The 26,572-nt window shown below is 33.2% G+C and overlaps 1 protein-coding gene across 1 annotated transcript in view; it reads left to right on the top strand.

The window, feature by feature from the left end:
* The window catches only part of LOC145324747 (uncharacterized), a 97,118-nt gene extending 72,642 nt beyond the window's left edge, over positions 1 to 24,476 (top strand). Inside the window, exons 17-26 of the mRNA XM_080167357.1 lie at positions 970 to 1,020; positions 1,798 to 1,958; positions 2,962 to 3,052; positions 5,335 to 5,443; positions 9,646 to 9,795; positions 10,261 to 10,322; positions 12,333 to 12,446; positions 12,702 to 12,839; positions 13,768 to 13,895; positions 22,828 to 24,476. Coding sequence (XP_080023483.1) covers positions 970 to 1,020; positions 1,798 to 1,958; positions 2,962 to 3,052; positions 5,335 to 5,443; positions 9,646 to 9,795; positions 10,261 to 10,322; positions 12,333 to 12,446; positions 12,702 to 12,839; positions 13,768 to 13,895; positions 22,828 to 22,876 — 1,053 coding nt within the window. The 3' untranslated portion in view covers positions 22,877 to 24,476. The remainder of the gene's footprint in view (positions 1 to 969; positions 1,021 to 1,797; positions 1,959 to 2,961; positions 3,053 to 5,334; positions 5,444 to 9,645; positions 9,796 to 10,260; positions 10,323 to 12,332; positions 12,447 to 12,701; positions 12,840 to 13,767; positions 13,896 to 22,827) is intronic.
* Positions 24,477 to 26,572: the final 2,096 nt, after the last annotated feature.

Raw genomic sequence — 26,572 nt, 5'->3', positions numbered from 1 at the left:
ACCCCCCCAAAAAAGGAAAAATCACCCACCAAAAATTTGTTTAACTAATATTAAAAAAGAGAGTGGTGGCACCCTCACCCCTAAAAAAAATTTCAACCCCCCAAAAATTTTTTTTTTATACTTTCTTTTAAAAATCTAAAATAAGAAATTGGGTCATCAAATTTGACTCCCCCTTCCTCAAGTGCCCCTAGTAGCCTCTAGGGGCGTAGCCGCTAGTTTATAATATGGCAGTCAGCTATGACTACTTGTATTTCATACTATAATGACATTAGAATGACTTTCGATAACACGTCAACTATGATTTCTTTCACTTTTACTAAAGGCTGCACTATGCCGAAGGATAATAGAGAGAAAGATCAACTCGGGACCTGTGTATATGAAGCCTTCATAAAATGAAGGACTTAATCGGTCCAAAAAGACAAATACAAATTATACTGCCTTATTTGATATATTCATGTCTTTGCTTTTAATCTAACTTAACATATAAATGTAGATATTTTATAAGAAAAAAGAAGTTATCTAAGACAAAGAAATAATCAAATAGGTTGAATCACCTATAATGGAAAAAGTTAGATCTAATATATTACCTTTCAAACAACCACACCAGAAAATCAAGGAAGAGATTAAAACTCTTGATTACCTTCTCTCTCTCTCTCTCTCTCTCTCTCTCTCTCTCTCTCTCTCTCTCTCTCTCTCTCTCTCTCTCTCTCTCATTAATTAAGATTTTTTTATCATTTTCCAGAGAAAAATATTGATTGCTTTTTGCATATTGAATGATTTCAGATTCTCTCTACTTAATTTTATATTTACAAATTATTTGTAAAAAACTCTAAAGAATTATTTTTCATCAATTTTATTATCAGTTTGTCCAAATCGAAATATGAAAAAAAAATTAAACAAATGATTTTAGAATTTTTAATCTGAAAGACTCTTTTATAAGCATAAACTAAATTATTCCTTTTATTTCAGATGTCTGGCACGCTAACTTTTGTTATCATACCTGGTACAACCCCTCAACAGGTAACAGTTATTTCTTTCATCGTATTATAAACCGCTTTCCGCGGATATAGAATATACAATTATAAGATTAAAACTTTTTTTAGCCCCGATTTACCGAAGGCACGGGCTAAAAAACTGGTTTTAATCTTATGATTGTACATTTCTATATTCGTAGAAAGCTGGATATAATACGATGATAGACATAGTTTTTTCGTATGGATGAGAACCGGTTCCTATCCACCGGATTCGAATGAATACGAGAAAATATAAGATATGACTTCAAACTTTAATATGTTCTAGTACATGTCCCACATAGTATATTTTTAGCTCTATATCTCAACTTTGAAGCGTTTTGCAGCCATTCTTGCAAAGGGTATAAGATTTGAGAGTAAGATAAATGCTTTAGATGTTGACATCTAAGTTTTGAATTTTTGATTTTACTGTACTTTTAAAATTAAAACTGTAATATTTTTTGTTGTTCTGTTTATTGCCTTAAAAACTAAGAAAATAACCATTACTCATTAAGTTCTGATAACTATAAGTGAGGTAAAATTGTTTTCAAAAAAGTTCTCATGAAAAAACACACTTTAAAACAAATTTAAGTTACATTTTATAAGATTATAGTTTAATGTGGTTGTTAAAATTTATTTTTAAATTTAGCTTTCATATCAAATAACAAATTTTTAATTTCACAAACAGTTACAGTACAATGTATTTTACAAAAAAAAACTAAAAAAATCTATGAAAATGAATCTTTGAATTAACATGAAAATCCACCAATTTAATTATATCTCCAAGGACGAAGACGACCAACCAGTATATCATTACCGCGCACACTTCTCCTACAGTCCAGAAGACGACCTTTATATTCCTTGCCACGAGCTGGGAATATCGTTTCAGCGAGGCGATATTCTGCATGTTATCAACAAGTCAGACCCACATTGGTGGCAGGCATACAGGTATAGATTAGTTTTAGTAGCGCATCTACTATATAGCAAGGGTATTATTGTCGGGTTTTAACTTAAATTGCTTCACAGTTCTTTTTTATTATCGTATTTTAAAAATATGTTAAAATGATATGAATTTTAAAGGAATTTAGGTTCCTTGAATTTAGATTGTATATCTTTTGCATAACATAATAATACGTATTACAATGAATGTGGACAAAAAAAGTTTTGTCAAAAAGTAAACAAAAGTGTTTATTTTTTCAAAAACTTTATACGAAACAAAAATCTGTTAAACAACTGATAATATACACAAAAAAAGTTGCTATAGTTTTTCTTGTTTTTTTTTAGCACAGCTATCTGTAAGTTTTTGAAAGTCTACAAGTAAAATTTGCTAATGCACCTTAAAAACAAATCTCAAATATTATTATATACTGCCCGTTTTCATAACATTAATATTTTTTTTCAAATTACTTATTCATATATCTATGCAATTTGATTTATATCAGACTTGTCGTAGACTATAAAATAGCCTTATGTCAAAAATAAGGCTACCCTCAAAAAGCACAGCTACTTTGGCCTATACATTTTGGAGATCTTTAGTAACATATATCTCCTATTATAATAGAAACTAGCGGCTTTGCTCCTAGAGGTCTCTAGGGGCACTCGAGGAGGGGGGAGTTGATCCCAAAACCCATTAATAAATTAATATTTTTAAAAAATATGGGTGAATGGGAGGGGGGGCTCCCCCCCCCCGCCCCCAAAACCTATATTTATGTAAGTTTAAAAAAAGTTATCTTTTTTTTGGGGGGGGGGGGTGGTTACCTTTTTTTTCTAGGGGCGATATCTCTTGGGAGGGCGGTGGTACCCTCCCCCCAAAATAGTTATAAATCTTTCCGGGACCTATGAGAAGCAACCCCGTTAAGGAGAACCCGAACGGATCAGTGGTTAGCGAGATCCTTCGCTACAAACAAACAAACAGACAGACATACATCGTTCTACTTTGTATTTGTTTCAGGGACGGTGAATGGACCCAAACTTTGGCAGGATTAATACCAAGTTTAGACCTTCAGGACCATCGAATGGCAATGCAAAAACAAACAAAAGAGGTAAAAATCTCAAAATTCTAATAAATTGAAAATTTCAGGAGAGAAAGGAAAGGAAAGGGGCATTGGGTTGTTTATTACACTAGTCTCCAAAGTTTTTGAAAGTTTTGGTACTTTTATTGAATTTTGATTGGTTGGTTCATTTAGTTGAGTATTAAAACGATTTAACTACTAATTGTAATCTAAAGAAGGGGTAATTTTTTGTATCACAATTGGAATTTGGGATGTTCATCAATTTATCACATTATATGTTAATACCTACAGACTTTGAAATTTCTAAAATTCCTAACTTTGTAAGAAAATGAGTTCAGGCCTAACGGGTAACGGTTGGCGTTGGTTTTTATATTTACGGCCCCCTTACAGAGTAGCAGTAAACATATAGTGGCTAAAATACTAACGGTAATATACTCTTAGAAATATCTTTTTTTCGATTTTTAAAATTTTTATACCCCCTCCCCCCCTTCCGACAGAACCCTTGCCTGCCTAGCCGCAGCGCTCGGCTCCCTAGCCTAAAACCTAACCTAACCTAAAATAGTTGTTCTGTCGGGGGGATGATACAAAAATTTTCAAAAATAGAGGAGAACGCCATACTTTTGGCTCAATATTCATTACTTAACTACAACACATTCTGTTCAATTACTGTTATGAAGATATGAAGATGTGTATTCCATGTTAATTCTGTCTCTCAGCCATTCTATTTATAGGATATTTTCCTCGTCCATCTGTCTATCATCAATAATTAGCTAAAAAATTATTTATCGTATTATAGACAAATTTCTGTCGATATTGAAATGAAAACTTATAAGATTAAAACCAGTTTTGTTAGCATAAGGGTCCGAAGCCAATCGCTAATAAAACTGGTATTAATTTTATGTTTTTTTTTTATTTTAATTATTCGTGGAAATTTGTCTGTTATACATGATTTTTCAGTATGGCTAAGATCCGGTTCTAATCCAGCGGATATTAATCGGTTTCAATGCCATAATGGAAAATTATTTTCTTTGATGTTCAGTTTTAAAGAATAATGACTTTTTATTTACTTTATATAAAGCGTAGAATTAATCTGAAATTTTTTTTTTTTGTTTTGTGAAAAAAAACTATAAGAGCTTTTGTTATATCAACTACCATTCTTTAAATATATAAAAAAGTTTTGTTATTAAACTTGTCTAGACTAATTAAAGTGGAATGAAGGGTTACCAAATTAAACGACATTTAGAATAATGAAATTATTACAATTTGAGGAAAATCTGATTTATTACTTTTATAAATTTACTTTTTACATATTTAAATGAATCATAATTTAAATTGGTTCAGTGGTTCAGGTACCTGACGCACCTGAGCCACCTGAAACAACCTGACGCACCCTGACGCAACCGGAAGCATTTTGACGGCTTACACACCCCCCGACTAATAGCGAAACGAAGTTGAAGTACACACACACACACACCCCGCCGCCAAACACCGGCCATACCCAATCCCATGGACAGCCAAGCCCCCATTGGAACCCCAGTATGGGTCCTGCACGCCTGCAGGACCTCTAATAGCCGACCAGTTTTTGGCTACGGAGGAACCAGAAAGAATGGGTCAAGTGTAACTGTCCAGCAGCTGCAACCTACATTGATTTATTATTATGATTTTTAATAAACATATTTGTTGCTAACTCGCTGTACCGGCACCAGCAGCGAGTTAGCGCCCCTAGCTTAAAATATTGTAATTAATAAGGTTTTTATTAAGGCCATTAATGTAATGTATGTTGGTGCAAATGGTCATGTAGGCCTGCAAGCTGCCGTGCAAGAGGCGCGCAGTTGCACAGGATTAAATATCATTTCATATCATATCATAATATCTGAGAAACCAAATTTGTTAAATTTTGGATTTAATTCCAAGTTGGAGCTCACCTATTGTTATCTAACTCTGGACTAGGTTTAACATTATCAATGTTTTATGAATGTAGTTGGATCTTACCCAGTTTTATTATTTAACTCTCATATGGCATGGTACATTTGTCTACCTTGATTATTAAGTGACAGTTATCCAGTAGTCCGTAAGTATGCAAAATGTAAATTAACTGGACAAGTAGCCAGTTAAAAACAGCTTTCAAAAGTTTAATTAAATAATGTGTTTTAAAATATGTTTGTTTGGACAAACTTTTTGTAAAACTAAAAAGATAAACAGTACAGCACAAAGTCGGACTATATGTCTGTCTTTACGGTATACACAAATTAGTTTTCCCTATAACCACTGACACCGACTTGTCTGTATTTATTTAAAGCTGTTAATTTTAGGATGTACGAGAACGGAGTGCATCACCTGCCAGAAAGAAATCCAATCCAAGTTTGTTTTGTGCCAAGAAAACTCAAAAACGTAAATCAACGGCTCCTCCTCTTACAAAAGGTAATTTGAGAATCTACATAAAAAAATCCCATATCAGCCAGATGTTTTTTTTTATAATTTTGTAATAACACATAGAAGTTCACATATTTTATAATAGAGTCTAAACAAACCTATGGGCCTAAAGGCGCACTCGAGGGAAAGGGGGGGAACTTACATTCCCCCCCCCCCCCCACCAAAATATCTAGAATCCTTCTGTAAAGGACAACCTTATCGGTTCTGCTGATAACGAGATCCTTCGCTACATAAAAATACCCAGACAGTCAGAATGAAACAGAGACATCCTGTTGCTTTTATATAAGGATTATAAAAGAAATGATTATAATTGAATATTGATATAATTTTATTATTGGGAAATTTCTTTAATAAGAGTTATTCAAAGTTATTGTTCTGGATAAAAGCAGGGAGTAAGGGAAGGGACAATGGGCAATTAATTCAATTTTAAGAGTTTTTGCTGAAAGGCCATGAAATACAGATTTATCCAGAAAATTTGAAGAAAATTGTAAAGGTTATGTTACACAAATCTAGAAAAACTATAAAATGTGTTTGAAGAAAAAAAATTGTTAAAACCTGCCGTCTGCTAGAAATTAAGTTTATTGATACTCGTCTGCTATATTCAAAACTAACTCAGCAAGATAGCGGCCATGATGCGCTAGTACCTAAAGTCAGTCAGAAGCTGCTAAATTCTTGCACATTCCCTTTAAGCCAGTACCCAAAGATTGAGAGTCCTACAAATTGAATATTCGATTCATTGTCCCCTCCCTTTCTCCCTGGGATAAAAGAGCATTGCATAATATTTTACTTACACAAACTAAACTTTCTTTTCAAAAGCAATAAAAAACGAAAAAGTTTTTGGTTTTTATATTTATATAAAAGTAATAAGATTTTCAGTGGAAAGTTTGACTTTGTGTTTTCATCAAGGCCCCGTACTTTACTTTTTTGCATTTATATTATCAAATAAATGCAGAGAAAGAGTTGACATTTCGATAAATCTAATCCATTCCCCTAAAGTGTATGACATTAATGAAGCAAGTTAAACTTATAGACATTACCTGCAAAAATTGTTGCTATTTTATAGAAAAGTAGTTTTCAGAATATGTGTCGACTTAAACCAAAAATGTTCTTGCTTGACATTATATCATCACATTGACAATCTAATGACAGTATGACTACAAATTAAACTCCCTTTCTTGGTTAAGATATATAATCTATGGTTATTTTTCTGAATCTTTATCTAATTTCAAAAATATTGCTTTACTTGCTGTACTTGTTTAAATTTATAGTATTGTACTTAACTTTGCTCTTATATTTGTCAACCATGTTCCATTTTCTAACCAAACATTATGGCAACCATGGTATAAGAATAAATCTAGTAGTTTTCAACCATGTTTCATTTTCTAACCAAATATTATGGCAACCATGGTATAAAAGTAATTCTTACAGTTGTCAGTCATATTTCATAATAGTCTAAAACATTTTGGCAACCATTGTATAAAAATAAACCTTGTAGTTGCCAAATAAAAAAATATGACAACAATGGTATAAAAAAAATCTTGAAGTTGTTAACCATGTTTCATAATAGGTTGAAATATTTTGGCAACCTTGTATAAAAAATAGATCTTGTAGTTTTCAGCCATTTTCCATATACTGACCAAACATTGTGGCAACCATGGTGTAAAGATAAATCTTGTAGTTGTCAACCATGTTTCATTATGGTATGAAAATAAATCTTGTATTTGTCAACCATGTTCTACTTCCTAACCAAACATAATGGCAACCATGGTCTAAAAATAAATTTTGTAGTTGTCAATCAAATTTTGCATAATAGTCTAAAACATTATTGCAACCATGGTAATAAAATAAATATTGTAGTTGTTAACTATGTTCCATATCCTGACCAAATATTTTGGTAACCCTGGTATAAAAGTAATTCTTACAGTTGCCAGTAATATTTCATTATAGTTTAAAACATTAAAAATAGATTTTGTGCTTTTTAACCATGTTCCATATCTTGGCCAATCTTTTTGGTAATCATGGTTTAAAAATAAATCTTGTAGTTGTCAACCATGTTACATATTCTGACCAAAGGAGAGTAAAGTAAATCTTCTATAGCTGTTATGAGGTGGGTTCCTGCAAGGAACACAAAGGATGTGAAAAGATATCTTTAAAAAGATGCAATAAAAAATGGTTCCTGGACAAACGAAGGAGTCCCAAACGTCGGAGTTGACAAACGCAGGAGTGTTAAAATATTAATTGAATTAAGTATTTCTATACAGGTTAGGTTAGGTTAAGAATAAGATATGAATATACAAATAAGCCCCCCGCAGGGGTTAGTTATTTAAAAACCTATAAGATAGTTTAAAATAGGTTAGGTTAGGTTAAGTTTCCACTCCTGCGTTTGTCCACTCCGACGTTTGGGACTCCTGCATTTGTCCTAGGACCAAAAAAACTAAAATAATAATGGCATATTTGTGTGTTTCTATGAGTGTAATTTAGTCATTTTTCATTGTTGAATAAGTAGTTTGGAATTAAAAATACCATTCAAGGATTGAGACTATAATATTTACAGTTTCGCATTCCTTATTTTTTCATCAGTGTATGCATCCCTGTGTGCCGGACAATAAGCATGCTGAAAACTGGTCAGCTGAATTTGAGTTTCCGATTGTGTACCAAGCACCATTATCCTATCTCAATATTAACTACTAGCTAAAACAAGCTTCAAATTTCCCAAAAAATCTAAATTTGAAAAACTAAAATTTTGAATGTATGATAAGTCGTCTTATTATTTATTTTTAAATTAATGATGATGTATATAGTGTTTGCAATAGTTGGGTTATCTGCTGTACAACTTCGGAAATTAGGGAAGAAATAGGCAATCCATTTTCAGTTGATCTTAAAACTGAAAGGATTTGTTTGGAAAAGATTGAAAAAGTTTTGGATCTAGCTGGTACAGCTATATGCTGCTGATAACTAGAGTCTCTGCAATAATAAAGTTGATGGTAATACCCATATATAAATAACCTTTGTAAAGTTCACAAACAACTTTTATAGGTCGACCAATTTATTCTGTAGGTCAACCTAAACAAGTACATCTAACAAATGCCTTTATAAAATCGGTCAACCTAAAGCTTCTGTTGGTCGACCTAAAATTTCCAGAGGTCGACCTACCTGTCTTTTGTGAACTAGGCTTTTATTTTATTAAATTAGTATTTAACTATTCATTATATAACTTTGAAGTAATAAAATATTTTAAGCTTTCTAGTTATGTCAAAAAAATGACAATAAGAATATTTTTCGAGAAATGATTAAAATTATATAAATATTTAAATCAAAAGATGCAGATAAAATTACACTTTTTGGTGAAGGTACTTCAACTTTCTTTGCTTCACGAGCCCAAAGTGCGAATAGTCTACTAACAAATTTTGCACATATTCTGAATGTATTGAAAATATTTATTTGGTTTTAAAGTTTGGCTTCTGCAAGATTCATACAATTATAAGCACAATGGAATATAATTAGTTTAGGTTATGTATTACTGTTAAAAACTTGGAGTGAAGCAACAGTTTTTGTTTTCAGAATTAATATATTGCACTATACTAGAAGTGGTCTAATCATTTTGATGTAAACATAATGTAAAAACCTGCGATCGTGGCTCAACACGCATCTGCTCGTCGCCGGGGAGGTAAATAGTAAGAGTAGGGGGAATGCCTTGGCCTATGAACAGGCGCAACTCACAGTTAGGACTTCTCAGACAAAGGTCGTGCAATCAAACGGTTGGTTGTCTGATGGATGTTACTTAACCTAATATCCTTGAGTGTTAGAGTATCACACGTGGATGATGCTCTGGATTCTCTAGATAATCACTTAAATCAAAGGAGAATCCCGCCTTTACGATATAATGGTAAAGGTAACAACTATAATAGTATTATAAACGGCTTTCCGCGGATATAGAATGTACAATTATAAGATTAAAACTAGTTTTTTTAGCCCCGTGGTGCCGAAGGCACCGCCTAAAAAAACTAGTTTTAATCTTATGATTGTACATTTCTATATTCGTAGAAAACGGGATATAATACGATGCTAGACATAGTTTTTTTCGTATGGATGAGAACCGGCTCCTATCCACCGGATTCGAATGAATACGAGAAAATTGTTTATCATGTTTTGGTCCCATGTCCTTCATCTAATATACTTTTTTCATTCAGATTTCCCTCCGTATGAAGAGATGGCTCTGTATTACCCTCAGCCCAATCAACGACGACCTTTGATCCTAGTTGGTCCACCCAGCATTGGTCGTCATGAATTGAGACAACGATTGCTCGACCAAGCTGAGAAGTTTGCAGCACCTGTGCCTCGTAAGTTTTGTTTACACATTATTTTTTTATCCGTTTGTTAGTCGGTTAAGAATACATAAAGAAATAAAGCTAATAATAATAATTCAAAATTATGGGATCAGAATTAGGATAATATTAACGAAATTATTTCATAAGTAGCGGATCAATAACAAACAAATAAATATTACATAAATTAAGATTTTTATTTTTTGTATAAGCTAAGTAAATCACATTTTGTGAACAACCCCAGGAATAAGGTACAGCCAACAAGCGAAGTAATAATATGTGTTGCCCCCCAACGACAGCTGAAAATCACGCTCAGGTTTTGTGATTTTTTTCGAATTAATTTCGTTGTTGGTATAAGCTGGAAAACCCGTTAAGGACATATCTCGATGATTTGATTTTTGTCATTTGAAAAAGATACCTTTCAGTTAAGCGTGGCCAAAGAAAAGGCTTGAAAATTTTTAAAATCTAACTTTGTTTTAGATACGACCCGTCCCAAGGAGGAAGGAGAAATCAATGGAATCGATTATCATTTTGTTTCAAAGGTAAAGTTTATAACATTATTATGTCGTACCTCACCTAACTTCCCTTTTTGTTAGGATTAGTATGTATATATTTTATCAGATTATCCTTAGTTTTTAAAAGCGAAGCTTTTCTATAATTAAGGTCACTCCGTCCGTCCGTAACGGATAGCTTTGTTAACTTAGGCATGTTAAAATTGTCCTATCGATTTCAAACTTTGCATGATGATTACTGTTGTAGTAAGGTACGATTTAGAAAGCGAAGCAACTCTATAATCGTTACAAGAATGTCTGTATGTCCATTTTAAACATGTTGATTATGAACAGAAAAAATTGGCATTGTTTTGACGAGTTTGAATAACAAAAATGAGTTATTTTGAGCAAAATGAGAGTTATCTTAGGTAAATATCAAACTTTTATCGAAAAAGACGACTCTATATTTTACTTTAAAATCTTTATAAAAATAAAATCAAAGTTTTATTACAAAAAAAAGTTCTAAGAGCTCAGTTCGCTTTTAAAAGCCTTGTTGAGTCATTTCTGTAGAAAATTTTGCTTTTTGAGTAAGATAATTTGCTGATAAGAAAATAGATAATTTTTCATTGTTAAGAGAATAAAAGAAACTACTGAGGAAGTAATTTTTCTCTATGCCTTTCAATTAGCACATCTTCAAACAGAAAATCATTTTTTATTCCCAGAATATAGTTCTATTTTTACAATTGTATTAAAGAGGTTTCGTGATTTTATTAGATTAGAAATATAATGAGTTTATGATTCTACACTATATTTTTAGTAGCGAAGCTACTATATAAGGTATATAGTCTGTTATTCTATGTAGCCAAAAATATCTTTTTTTTACCTTACCTCGTAAAGGCGGGATTTTCCTTCGATTTTTAAGTGATCATCTAAAGATTCCAGAACATCATCCGCTTGTAAAAGGATGTGATACTCAAATGCGAACACAAAAGGGTATTAGGTTAAGTAACACCAACAGTCAACAAACTATTTGATTGAACGACCTTTGTCTAAGAGTCCTAACTGTGCATGGTTATGAGATACGCCTGTTTATGGGCTAAGACCAAGACGTAAACAATAGTTCATACTGCTGCTATGTCAGGTGCGCGACATAAACAGTTAGAGTAGGGGGAATGCCTTGGCCCAAAACAGGCGCAACTCATTAACATGCACAGTAGGGTGGGTCGATTTTGGACATTTTTTTTCTGAGGCCAAAGCGGGGATCTGCACTCAATTTATATAGATATAATACACCTCTGGATGATTTAAAATTTATCCTAAGTCTTAAAACCGCTGACGACCAGACATTCAATTGTATAGCTATTTGTAAATGGGAGTAAAAAATTTATTGAATCAGAACTATGGCTTTATGGTGATCCCTGGAAATGCCTTGAGAAGCTGAGACAGGAACTTTTGTCCGTTTCAAAAAATCTCGTTCCTAGCCTGAGAAAATCTAAAAAACCTTTACAAATTGGACAATTCTCAATAAACCTTAAAAATTTTTGTTTTTTTTTGTGATTTCTAAGGCTAGGAACGAGATATTTTGAAACGGACAAAAGTTCCTGATTCAGCTTCTCAAGGCCTTTCCAGGGAGAACCATGAAGTCATAGTTCTGATTCAAAAAAATTTTTGAATGTCGTCTTTGCATACTTATAAGTAATGAATTATATTTTTAAGTGGTCGTGTTCTAAAACTCAATTTTTTTAAATTCTTTTTCGGTCAGAAATGTTTTTAAGGTTAATTTTATCTGTTGCATATCCCCGCTTTGTCTAATTCCGATATGAACCCACCCTAATGCACAGTAAGGATTCCCAGACAAAGGTAGTGCAATTAAAGGGTTGGTTGTCTGATTGGTGCTGTTACCCTAGGCGATTAAGCGCGTTACATTGCAATTTAAAATGCAGAGTATGTTCAAAGGTTATGTGGAGAGGACTTGTACCCGAGGCGCCACCACGCCCCTAGAGTCAATACTCAATTTATAGGTATGAGTGGAAGCACCCACTAAATTAAATTTTGTTTTAGAGTGAGTTTGAGAGATTGGTTGACGATGGAAAATTTCTTGAGCACGGAGAATATGATAAACAAATGTATGGCACAACCATAACGAGTGTCAGGAATATAATTGCTTCGGGAAAGGTAAATCCTTATAATAAAGTAACAGGATGTCTGTCTGTTCGTTTGTCTGTTTGTATTCGTGTATGTTTGTAACGAAGGATAAATTTATTAATAAAAGTATGTTTGATTTTAGAAATTTAATTTTATTCGACATCTTGATTCCTTCAACCACATTTACTATTAGCAACCTACATTCATGCTACTTTAATAATTATCTTCAGGATATTAAGAAAATAATTATTATAGTTTACCAAATTTTATCCACCAATTTTTTAGATATGTGTGCTGAATATCCAGATAACATCACTGCCTGGCTTCCATGAATCAGATCTGAAACCCTACGTGGTCTTCCTAACCCCCGCGTCTCCCCACATGTCCAGGCATATCAAATGCAAGAATGGTGAAGCATTTAAGGTGAATCCTTTAGTTTGGATAGTGATGCCACCCAAAAATCATTATTGCCTAATTATATAGAATGTTTTTTGGCGCTTTCACAAAAAGTACCTTGTACCACAAAGGAAATCTTCTACAAAGGACCAACGATATCTCCTAAAAAAAAAATAAAAAAAAAATGGGGGGTGTTTTTTTAGTTTTTTGGGATGTTTGGGGAGTCCCACCCCCCAAGAAAATAGCTTAAAACCATCACAGGGCCAGTAGGCATAATCCCTGAAAAGTAGAGCCCAATCGGTTCAGCGGTTACTGAGATCTTAAGCTTCAGACGGACAGACAGACATCGTTCCACTTTGTATTATAGTTAGGGTATTGGGGATCCTTCCAGAGTTTGGTCACCGCAGTTATAAGCCCCGCAGGGTCAGGACTAAACGCAGGGGTGAGGCATACAAAAAAATAAACCCTCCCCCCTTTTTTTTGATCTATTTCAAAGATAAGTTAAGTAGATGATGTGTCTCTAGGGGCTTTTGAAAGGAATCAGTCTATTTTCTAAGACCCTTCACGGAAGTAAAAAGGAATTTTTTACTGAGGGCTGGGGGAAGGGGGAATTAAATAAACCTAAACATCCATAGTTATACTTTTTATTTTACCTTATTTTAGGAGGAGGAATATAGAGAATTAATGATAATTGCTTATAACATTGGGGAATACTTTAGTTTATATTTTAGCAGCAGGATTATAAAGAGTTAGTGATAATTGCCCATAACATGGAGAAATACTTTGGACATTATTTTACTTTATTTTAGAAGGAGGAATATAGAGAATTAGTGATAATTGCTCATAACATAGAGGAATACTTTATATTTTATCTTATTTTAGGAGGAGGAATATAGAGAATTAGTGATAATTGCCCATAACATAGAGGAACACTATTTATTTTATTTTATTTTAGGAGGAGGAATATAGAGAATTAGTGATAATTGCCCATAACATGGAGGAATACTTTGGACATTATTTTGACTCAGTTATTCCATTTCAAGATGTGGATTTTGTGTATAAACAAGTTATGTATGAAATGAGGTAAATATTTCTTTTTTTTGAGTGAAGCTATTCTGTAAGCCCTAGGTGCCATTAGAACCCCAAACCTTTGAAACCCTAATTTTACCCCCCCCCCCCTCAAAAGAAAAACATTTAAAAAGCAGCAAAAATGAAATTCAAATCATAAAATTATTATTAATTAATGTATCTTTGAAAATGGTCTTATTTCATTGTAAAAGTACAATTTTGTTAAAAGAACATGCACTAATAATTAAAGGTACGTGAGTAGTGGGTAAAATTTAAAAACGGTTATGTAGTATGTATGCTTAGATGTGGCAGAAAGAGCCGACGAATAGATATAGAGTAGCTGAGCTGCTAATAAAATACCGAGAAAGAGGGGACAATAGGCTGTATATTACACAAGTCCCCAACTTTTGGGACTTTTACTTAAGAAGGTGTATCAACTTTTTTTTTATAGCTAGCCGGTTCTTTTAGTAAGTAGTAGATGTAAAATTTTTCATAGAATTCAGATATGCAATCGGTTTTTTTGTAGACCTCTTATTTTTTAAGTAATTTAAGTTTTTAAAAAAAATAATTAAGTTGGTTTTAAGGCACTAAAACGCAACAAAATAAAAGAAGAAAATGGCCAGTAAGAACAAAAATAGTAAGATCTTTAATTTGACACCTTACTTTTAAAATTCTGTTGAGTAATTATTGAAAAAATCTATTTTTTTAACCTCGGTTTAATAAAAACTTTGGACCTAAATATTTTCTCAAACAGACATAAAAAACATGGGTTCATATATACCTTTAGAATCAGAAAAATATTACGAATCCATTGTAAGCAAAATTGAAAAAAAGTAAAAAAATAAAAAATTAAACAAATGGCCAATTGTATTTTTTGTTCAGGCAACACTATCGTCTTCCCTTTTTTACCCCCTCTTTACCCCCTTCCCATTTTTATACTCAATTCAAGAATTAAGACGTTGCCTGTACAATATAATATGATATTTTCATATAATTCCTTTTATTGTAGTTTATATACTATATTGTAAACTTTTTTTTCAATTTTGCTTACAATGAATTCGTAACATTTTTCTGATTCTAAAGGTATATATGAACCCATATTTTTTTACCTGTGAAATAATAAAATTAAGTTCAAAGTTTTTATTCTCGTGGGTTTAAAAAAATCGATTTTTTCAATAATTACCTGACAGAATTGAAAAAGTAAGGTGTCAAATTAAAGATCTTACTATTTTTGTTCATAATGGCCATTTTCTTTCTTTTTTTTGTTGCATTTTAGTACCTTAAAATCGACTTAATTTTTTTTTTAAAACTTAAATTACTTAAAAAATAAGAGGTCTACAAAAAAAACCGATTGCATATCTGAATTCTATGAAAAATTTTACATCTACTACTTACTAAAAGAACCGGCTAGCTATAAAAAAAAAAAGTTGATACACCTTCTTTTGATTAATTGGTTTGTTAAGTTGAGTGTTTAAACGTTTCTAACCCTAATTTTAATATACAAAAGGGGTAATTTTGTGTGTCATCATTGGGGATGTACATAAATTTTTCGGCTATTGTCTTATCCCTTTAGATCCCTGAATATAAAATATATATTTATATAAATGTGTTCTCCCTTCAAAGCAAACCAACCATATATTTTGTTTAACCATATAATAAGATCACACTGAGAGTGAAGAAAACGTGGCAAAAACATTTAAGATAAATGGACTTCATTTTGGCGAGGTTTATATCTTCTTTTCGGCACACTATGTAGATTAGACCTGTTACTCAAAATACACTTTTTCGAATTTAATTCTTCTGCTGACCTAAAAAGTTACTTTAGGGGCCTAGAAATACATGAACAAAAGTTTATCTCTATCTCTACTGGCTCTAAAAAAGGCCATTTTTGAGATTACGTTATTTCACACAAAAATAATAAATGCTTACGAGAATGGCTTGGAGATTAATTTAAGTATTCTGCATATTCTTTAAATTTTAGAATACGGTTAAGATTGTTGTGTCAAAAGTATACTGTGCTATCTTTGAATCGGATTTTTTGGATATCATATTTTTGGCCTTATATGTTTAAGTTAAAATATGCAGAAAAGCTAAAAACCATCACATTGCTGAGAAATTCGTAAAACTGCCGTTCTACCGTTATCTGTTGATTTTTTTAGAGGCCTGGTCTAGGTAGCCAGTAGAGATAGAAATGTGAAATTTTGTACATTTATGTCTAGGTCCCTACTAAAGTAACTTTTAGGTTAGCAGAAGAATTAAATTCGAAAAAGTGTTTTTGAGTAACAGGTCTAATATAGATGCTAGATTTATACCCATTTTTCACTTGATTCTTCTGAATAAATAGCATCGTATGGCGTCTTTTATTATATAAGTATGTACTCTTTCCTTTACATTAGGTTTTATTTATTATTTTGCTTGACTCAAAGTTTATTCTAACAAGGATGGCAACATCAATAAAAGCGAAGCTCTGAAATGTGAGAACAAACGAACATTTGTAGAGTGTCAGAACTGAATAAAAATAATATAAATATATAAGTTTGAAAAATCTAAGTATATTTGTTGCAAAACTGCTTAAATACAGGACATTTTTTAAGGACATACTTACATTTTTAGGTTTGGATTATAAAGAAGTTTTGCTCATAAAATTATTCTATATTGTCAGATGAAACCATATAAATAGGATAATTACATCACATAAAATCATCATGAATCATCAAAAGTTTGAAATCGATAGTACAGTTAACGAAAAGAGCGAATAAGTGCAGGCGGACAAACAGACACTTATTATTGAAACACTTTGCTTTCAAAAATCTAAAATTATACGAAAGCACAAAAAATCATCTCAAAGGAAATTAAGCTTTATTCGCTCCACAACTTTTAGAAAAGCTCAGTCACGGGGCAAATTAAACACATCCCAAGTTTTATGTGACGTCATAAAAATGAGTTATTATCCATCTATTTTTTGGGGGGTTTCTTTCCCACTTCCCCTCTCATCTCCCTCATTTTTATGACGTCACATTGAGCGACTTTCTCCATTTACCATTTTGGTGCAAAATAAGTATAATGTGGGACATTCCAACCCTCAAAGATTGAAAGAGATATTGTTAGATTTAAAATATTATTTTAAATTTTACGATTCCTATTAAATTTGTCATCCTTGTTTTTTTTTCTATAGGTAATTCATTTTAGTTGAAAACTGAAATAAAGTCTTTGGAAAACTTTTTATCTTTTTGCCAAAAGTTTTAACTTGACAATAAAAACTCAAAGTGTTGATTTAAAAAGGTGTGCACAGATATTAACTCATGAGATTTGGAACAGGGGTTGTATACAAGACCATCCAAGACCAGTATGTTGTTGGTACCGTAGATTCCTTTTACAATTATGGTCGGTCCATGTTTAACGAACAGCTTTTATGGTCAATTCACAACTTTTCAAACTTTGCATAATAATTTCTGTTACGTGCACACCGTCCATCCTGCACCGTGCATCAATGATCCTAGGAGCTACACCAGAAGAGTCCTACTGTGCTGGAAAGGTCCTAGGGTAGATGCCAGACTGAATTCTGGTCACTTCCCCCAGTTCAGGGGGTTTGGGTGGGGCTAAAAATCCTTCCCTAGAAAAAACCTGCTCACGTTCAATCTGCACAAAGTAAAGACCAATTTAACTTTGGGCTCGGGAACGAAGTAGAGGTTGGAAACAACAATATGATGTTTGGCTGGGAAACCGCTAAAGGACCAGTCAGGCGGATGATTCTGAATTCCCGCAGACCAGCAAAAATTTGCACCTGGAATGTTCGGACAATGTTTCAGTCAGGCCAGACAGAAAACATTTGCCAAGAAATGCTTAAAGCCAAGGTTGATATCCTGGCTATCACCGAATCAAGGTGGACAAATAATGGAGAGTTTAAACATCATTCTGGCTTGAAAATACTTTACTCAGGCCATATGAATGAGGATCTAGGACATAATCAAGGGGTGGCTCTTATGCTGACCAAGCAAGCAGAGCAGGCCATGATCAGTTGGCAACCCCATGGTCCAAGAATCATGGAGGCTTACTTCAAATCCTCAGATGAAAACATCAATCTGAGAATAATAGTAGCATATGCTCCTACAGAACAAGCAGATACAGAGGTCAAAAACGAATTTTACGACCAGCTTGACTCTGTATTTAAGAATGGTCATAAAGAAAAGGACCTGACCATGCTCCTAGGTGATTTCAATGCGCAAGTGGGGAGTAATAATGAGAATTTAGAAGAAGTCATGGGCAGATATGGCCTAGGCTTAAGTAATGGCAAGGAAAATGACAATGGTGATAGACTTGTAAGTTTTTGTACTGAAAACAAACTTGTCATTGGTGGAACCATCTTTAAACACAAGAAGATTCATACTGCCACCTGGAGATCACCAGATCAAAGAACCTTTAATCAGATAGATCACATCTGTATATCTAGACGTTTTAAAGGTTCTCTCCTTGATGTCAGGGTTGAAAGAGGACCTGATGTTAATTCAGACCATTATCTTCTATCTTCTAAAGTTCGGCTTAGATTTAAAAAACAGGACACAAAGCCTAACCCCAGGAAAAAGTATAATTTAACAACCCTTCAAAACTCTGAAAAGCTACAAGAGTTTAAGCTCACTCTAAAGAACAGATTTGAGTTGTTGACTCTTCAAGAGGATGATGGAGTTGAAGATATTTGGCAAGGTATCAAAAAAGTTTATAATGATACTAGCCAAGAAAAATTAGGTTTTAAAAAGGCTAACCAAAAGCCGTGGATCACTCAAAGATCCATTGATCTCATGGATCAAAGAAGAGAGGTAAGACAAAAGACACTCTCCAGAAACTCTCCAGAAGATAAAGACCTGTATAAGATGCTCAGCAGGGAAATCCAAAGAAGTGTCAGAATTGACAAAAAAGAACACTTAAATAACCTTGCTATGCAAGCAGAAAATGCTGCTAATCAAAATAGAATGAAAGATGTCTATGAGATTACTAAGAGCATTGCAGGTAAAGTACACAAATCAGGATCACACATCAGGGACAAGGATGGTTCACTCCTTAAAACTGATGAAGATATTCTAAATAGATGGGCAGAGCACTTCACTGAACTGCTGAATCTTCCAGTTCCAGAGGAAGAAACTGAGATTCCACCCTCAGATGCACTTGACATTGACTGTCGAGCGCCAAATCTATTGGAAATCAAGGAGGCCATTAAAAGTTTGAAAAATAACAAGGCCGCTGGACCTGATAACATCCCAGCTGAGGTCATAAAAGCAGACCTAGATACATCTGCTGAGGCATTCCTACCTCTGATCACAAAGATATGGAATGATGAGTTATGCCCAGAGGACTGGAAGAATGGACATATCTCAATACTAGCCAAAAAAGGAGACTTGACCCAATGTGGAAACTACAGAGGGATAATGCTCCTTTCAGTACCTGGCCGTATCCTTAGTAAGATTCTTCTTAATAGAATAAAGAAGAAGGTTAATGAAAAGCTAAGACCTAATCAGGCTGGATTTAGACCAAACCGTTCCACTATTGATCAGATAACCTCTCTAAGAATCATCATAGAGCAATCCAAGGAATGGAACTCTGAGCTTTTTGTAAACTTCATTGACTACAAAAAAGCATTTGATTCTTTAGACAGAAGATCTCTCTGGAAAATCTGCCGACACTATGGCATTCCAGAAAAGATAATCAATATCATTAAAGCTATCTATCATAAAGGAGGTGGAAATGTAATGTTTAAAGGTAAACTATCAACCTTTTTTGAGATTGTAACAGGCGTCAGACAAGGATGCCTTCTTTCTCCCTTCCTTTTCCTCCTTGCCATTGACTGGATCATGAAGAACTGTGAAAGTAATGATGGCATTCGTTGGGAGCTATTTGGCAATCCCAAATATTTAGGAGATCTGGACTTTGCTGATGATATCGCTTTGTTAACAAGCAATAGAAGTCAAATGCAAAGAAGGGCTAACAGGATAGCTGAAACTTCCAAGAAAGTTGGACTAGAAATAAATGTTCCTAAAACCAAAATACTCAGATTAAATGCAAATTCCCAAGAACCAATTACTATTGGAGACAAAATTCTTGAGGATGTAGATTGTTTTAAGTATCTTGGAAGTAAAATTGATGAAGCTGGAGGCACTTTAACAGATGTTAAAGCTAGAATTAACAAATCTAGGACAGCCTTTGCCAGCCTGAACAAAATTTGGAATTCAAACAACATCTCCATAAAGACCAAGTTAAGACTGTTCAAGTCAAATGTTCTCTCTGTTTTGCTGTATGGGGCTGAAACTTGGTTCCTAAACACAGCAGTGGTCTCCAAGCTACAGACATAAGATAAGATAAGATTTATTTTTTAGATAAGATTTATTTTCCTCAAAGGTACAACATATTTTATTAGATATATATCATACGTTAAGTTACTATGCTTTGATTGGTTTGATTCTTCTTTTTTGTTATGTTTGGTGCAGGTTTGATAGCAATATACATAATAACTATTATTGATAAGTACCTAGCATGGAATTGACCGAACTTCGTCTCCACCTAGTTACCAGGCCAGTTCGAATAGGATAAAAATAACATTTTTATAAGAAAAAATTCCATGCAACATTGTACCAGATAGTTGGCATAACCCATTTAGGGTTGTGGAGCCACTGGTGTACTTTGACGCTTGCCAAGCCGATACAATGTTATATGTGCAAATAAATAATAAATAATCTTAACAATGATATAATACAATATCTTGCTGTGTATTTCAGACATCCTCCTACTATCAGTTGCAACTTCTCCAAGCATAAATTCGGAACAATTAGGGAACCAAAACCTTCAAAAGAAGTCGCTATTCCCGTTGTGATCCCTTTTCAGCTCTACCTAGACAGTTTCCTTTGTAACAAATTATTTTCATTATAGAGTGGAGTTATGTCCGGGTCTAAGGACATCTCCACACCAATAATTACAGGATAACGATAAATATCGCGATAACGCCGGTCCAATCCAAAAATCCAAAAGTAAAATAAGATACTCTAATATATAACTTATCATGTACCTAAGTGAACAAGGTGTAATGATTGGTTTCGATTCCTACGGAATCTGATTTTTGTTTCTTGAGAATGGATATAATAATCCTCTGATGTACAAATGTACAAAATAAAAATAGGTCATGTGCGATTCCTACGGAATCTGATTTTGGTATTTTGAGATAATGGGAATGTATCCCTAGATGTGTAAGGTTCGATTCCTCCGGAATCTGATTTTTATGTCAATAAATGTCTAAGGAGAATCCACAAGATCTTTTGGCCAAATAAGATCACAAATGCTGAGCTTCTAGAGCGCAGTGATATGTCAGACATTAAACTGACAATAAAACAGAGAAAATGGAGATGGCTGGGGCACACTCTAAGGAAAGGGCATGATGATATAACCAATCAAGCCTTGACTTGGAACCCCCACGTAGGAAAGAGGAAACCAGGTAGACCAAAAACAACCTGGAGGAGGGAACTTTTAAGTGAACTGAAAGAAAAGAAAATTCCATCTTTCAGCAATGCCTCAAAACGTGCCCAAAAAAAGGAAGATTGGAGAACCATTGTGCATGGCCTACGTTCTGCCGAGAACTAAAAGGCAATGATGATGATAGACACACAGTAAAACCCGCGACCGTGGCTCAACACGTAGCGCATCCGCTCGTCGTCGGGAAGGTGATAGGTTCGAATCTCGGTCCGACACCGCGTCATAACTACAGACGTTAAAAACGGTTTCTACTGCTGCTATATCAGGTGCGCGACATAAATAGTAAGAGTAGGGGGAATGCCTTGACCCAAAACAGGCGCAACTCACTACCATGCACAGTTAGAACTTCTCAGACAAAGGTCGTGCAATCAAAGGGTTGGTTGTCTGATGGGCATATGGACGCTTTACACCGCAATCATAGGGCTTAGGGCTGACAACACTATCCCATATCCATAAAAGCCACATTGTTACAGAAACACTGACAAATTGTCAGCGGCCTATGCAGTAAAACCTACAATCATTGTCAGAAACTGTCTTAAAATTCAAGATGGTAACTTTTTATCAATTTTGTAATTTAATTTCCATATTACTGCTTTTACTTTGATATTTGAAATATTTTTTCCATCAACATTAAAGCGCTTTCACTCTATAACTAGCGGCTACGTCCTTAGAGGCCTCTATGGGCACTTAAGAGTGGGGGGGGGGGTGGTAATCTCCCCCAAAATAGTTATAAACCTTTGAGAAGCTACCCTGTTCAGGAGAACCTGATCAGATGTGCGGTTAGTTGGATCCTACGTTACAAACAAACAGGCAGACAGACAGACAGACATCATTCTACTTTGTGTTATAGATTGTTATACTTTTAAAAACACCTTTCTTCATAGTTTGAGATAATCAAGAAATTAATGAAATATTATGGAAATTATTTCGCCTTAGGTTATGTTATAAATTTAATTTACAATAAATTTATTAGGCTGATTATTTTAAAATTAAATATTATAACGGGGCCAATCAATCAATTTAATTATATTCTTTGAGTAATAATAATAATGTAATTATTTGTGTTTCTATAAATGGATGTTGAATTAATCAAATAAATTAAAACAAGGAGAATCATACTCAAAATTATGTGGAACAGCATAACAAAGTAACAAAACTATTTTGGTGAAAAACTAACAATTATAATCAGCATGGCTGCGGTTTTGTCTGAATTTGGCAGCTGTTGCTTCCTCATAAAGTTTAACCAAAGTGCGGCAGCAAAATTAGTGATAGAGGCTTCATCAAAGCGTCTGCTACTAAATTGAGCTTTACTTTTGATTGGCGGCTGCTTCTAAAGCAATTTCTAAGGAGTTTCGATCGAATTTGCACCTATCAAATAACGGACAAATTGTAGGGGTGAAGTAGCTTCGCTTCTGATATAATGTTAATGTTTCAGTTTATTGGAGAAAGAGCCACAGTGGGTTCCAGCAAAATGGGTTCATTAAGTCAACACACACACAAGTGAAACATTCTTTTTATTTATTTTATATTTTTCATCTGTTATATTTTGAAACAGTCAGGAGTTTGAAACAAAATTTATATTTCAAAGATGAAATACACCTGGTTTTTCTTTTCAAGATTAACCAAACTGGCATCGTAATTCTTTATTTACTTTTTACAAATAACCTAAAATATGGTTTTAACAAAAGTTTCAAACTCTTGACTGTCAATTGTCATAGTACTTTTAAAAAATTAAACAGAATATAATGTGATACATACAGGAAAATGAATAAAAGAATTTTAAAAAAAAACATTTAAAAATTATTAGATGAATTGTCAAATTATCATAATCAAAAGCAGGGCTCGGCAGCTGCCCTATTACCGCCATTGTACAGTTGCCCAGATACTGTAAATATAATATTCTGGCAGTTTTTTTGTGGCTGTTGATCCCTGACAGAAAAAAAATGAGTTACCCCATAAATAAAAGATTATTTACTTATCATATAATTTTTTTATAACTTTATTTTGCCAATGCAAATGTTAATTTTACAAGCATATTAATGTTTTCATTATGTATAGGTAACTTTTAAGTCATTAAAAATAGAATCTCATGTAGTATTATATCTAGCTTTATTTTTTAGTAAAACAAAACAAACTTCCAAATATCATTAAAGACATAGATATAAACAAATAGAAGGACCTAAAAAATAATAAAGTACAATTTTACAACACCAAAAAAATCTTTTTATTTTAATAAAATTTCAAATCAACCTATCTGAAAAATTACTTTCTGAAATAAAAATGATATATATTTTATTAGAGGTAGCAAGAGATAAGATGTTGAATGTATTTTGCAACGAAAATTTAGTCTTTTTCGGCAACCTGTATTTATTTTATATTTATATTTCATTAGAAAATGATTTTTAACAATCTGAAAAATTATCTAATTCCCTCGTATTCAAGTATGTCCCTTCGAAGCTCTTTAGAGTGCCTCGAAAAAATGAAGTCTTACTGGCCTACATTTGGTCAATTAAAATGTTTACTGGCCTGCCATTGGTAATTAAGTCTGTATCTTGGTCTATCTTTGGTCATTAGTATTGTATGATGTCATACTTTTAAAAAATACCCCCTTCAATTTCATCAATTTTTTTATTTAAGGAAAAAGTTAATTTTATTAGTTAGGTTTGGGATAGACTTGTAGCAAGTGACAGAACCTTGCAGGCTTTAAAATCCCCCAAACGTTAACAAGGCCTATGCATAGATTATCGTAAATTTAAGGGTTTAATTTGGAAAAGTTGGATTTAAAGAGATTTTGGTATTTTTCAGGTTGTTAATGAATTATTTAGAGAAAATTTGTTATTCTGTTTTCAAAAGAATAATCTAGGACTTTGAATAAGTTAAAAATATACTTCAGTACAAAAAATGTTTTGTTATTTTAGAAAAAGACTTAATTGTAATCTAACCAGTATTATATTTATGTGATTTTATTAATTATCAATTGAATATCATATTATTATTATTATAATGATTATTAATTATTCTATCCTTTGTTGTATAATATGGAATAGTTTAATTATAAAATAGAAAGTTTTGTGTCCCGAGTAATAATTTATTTTTTAGTAGCGAAGTTACCCTATATAATTCACTTTGTCTGTCCGTCAGTCCGTCCATAACGCTATGGGGGAAACGTGATTTTCTCGACTCCTATTGAAGATAGATAGCTGAACTTTTTAGTGTAGATTCCTATTACATAGCCCATCTAATCTATACATTGTTTTGTCCATCTGTCTGTTATTTAGTGTGCTAGATCGATTCCTAGATTTTCATGTTTTCTTGATTTACTAAACTCCTTTTCAAGGTAGAGGGCTGAAATTTTCAGGGATTGAATTTGTTCATATTCTACATTTTTCCATTAGGTTTTATAAAGATTTGTCTAATGATTACGGTGCTAAATCGATTCCCAGATTTTCAAGTTATCATGATTTTAAAGGTTGTATGATTTGAAAGGTTTTGTTATTCCCTATTTTATCAAGTTTAATGTTTATTGCATGACACTGCTCTATAGTAAATTTTTTCCAGATATCCGTTCATATTTTTGAGCTTCGCTACTTATGGATGTTGTCATCCTTGTTGTATTGCAGCTATTTTTTGATTCTTACTATGGTGTGTACGTTGTTGTTAATCTGTATATCATACAGTACGTTATAAATATGTCAAAAGGTCTTTTTTAGAATACCTGAACCGTATTTTCATTAATGAATGATAGCATGGTTACGTGGCCAAATGTCCCCAAAAATTTCTTATTACGAATTTTTCGTTAAGAGTTTATTTGTTTGTAGGCCAATTCCCTTAATCTAAACTTTAAAAACGATTAAGTTAGGCACAGTGGCGCGCACTGCACAGTGATTCACCCGCAGGCCTTTCCAATTTTACTTTTTTGAGGAATGTTGACTCCCCCCTACCGCACGCCAATGGTTAAGTATTTAGATTCAATATGATGATTAATTCTATTAAACCCTATCATATCATCTCTCTCTCTCCTTCTCTCTCTCTCTCCTTCTTCCTCTCTCTCCCTCTCTCTCTCTCTCCTTCTCTCTCTCTCTCTCTCTTCTCTCTCTCTCTCTCTCTCTCTCCTTCTCTCTCTATCTCTCTCTCTCTCTCTCTCTCTCTCTCTCTCTCCTTCTCTCTCTCTCTCTCTCTCTCTCTCTCTCTCTCTCTCTCTCTCTCTCTCTCTCTCTCTCTCTCTCTCTCCTTCTCTCTCTGTTTTTCCTTATTTATCTATCTCTGAACATATGTATATCAATTTGCAAAAAGATTTATCTCCTTTTCTCCCTCAGAGATTATTAAAAAGTTTTCTTTAAACTTATTTTCTTATAAAAGTGTCAAAATTAGATTTATGCAGCTCAAAATCTCTTTTATCGCAGTTGGACCATCCTTTCCTCACACAATAAAGAATTTAGAAGAAAATAAACTCGCGAAGGATATTTTAAATTTGGTTTATTAACACTTTTAAACTTGTAATCTGTTCTTGTACTGCTAAAAAGCGGATGTCAAAATGTCCTTATAAGAATAGCGATACTTAGGTTTCAATGAAATGTAACTTAATCTTACCCAACACTAATAAAAAGGATATTATCGACCAATTTGTATGAGGTTGGATTTGAAATTTGATTTAGAAGAAATCTGAATGAGATGTACAACATATGTATATATTAAATGCATCAAATTGGAAAGATAATAAATACATTTTCCAGTATTCATTCGAAACCTATTATTATCCGTTGGATTATAACCGGTTTTCAGCTGTACCTATAATTATGTATAACATCATATTACAGACAGTTTTCCACGAACATTAAAATAAAGATCATAAAATTGGTATCAGTTTTATTAGTCCTGTCCTACGTCCCCTCGGAGCTAAGAAAACTGGTTTAATCTTATAAATTTACATCTTATATCTGCGGAAAGCTGTTTATAATACGATGCGAGAAATAACTATTACATATACTTGAAGCTTCATTTAAAATATAGGGAAAATAGTGCAACTACTTGATAAGTAGATGTTCTTGAAGTTAAATCTGCATCACAAATTTTATATTCTAGGATTTTGTATTACAAAAAAACCGTTTGAGAGATCTAAAAGGACTCAGATATACTACTATTTTATCCTACTAGCGGCAACGCCCCTAGAAGCTTCTAGA

The sequence above is a fragment of the Acartia tonsa genome, chromosome 1, assembly GCF_053477335.1.
Source record: "Acartia tonsa isolate MP-2025a chromosome 1, ASM5347733v1, whole genome shotgun sequence".
In the NCBI taxonomy this organism is placed as follows: domain Eukaryota; kingdom Metazoa; phylum Arthropoda; class Copepoda; order Calanoida; family Acartiidae; genus Acartia; species Acartia tonsa.
The sequence above is the reverse complement of the archived record's forward strand: the minus strand, read 5'-3'. Positions and strand labels throughout refer to the sequence as shown.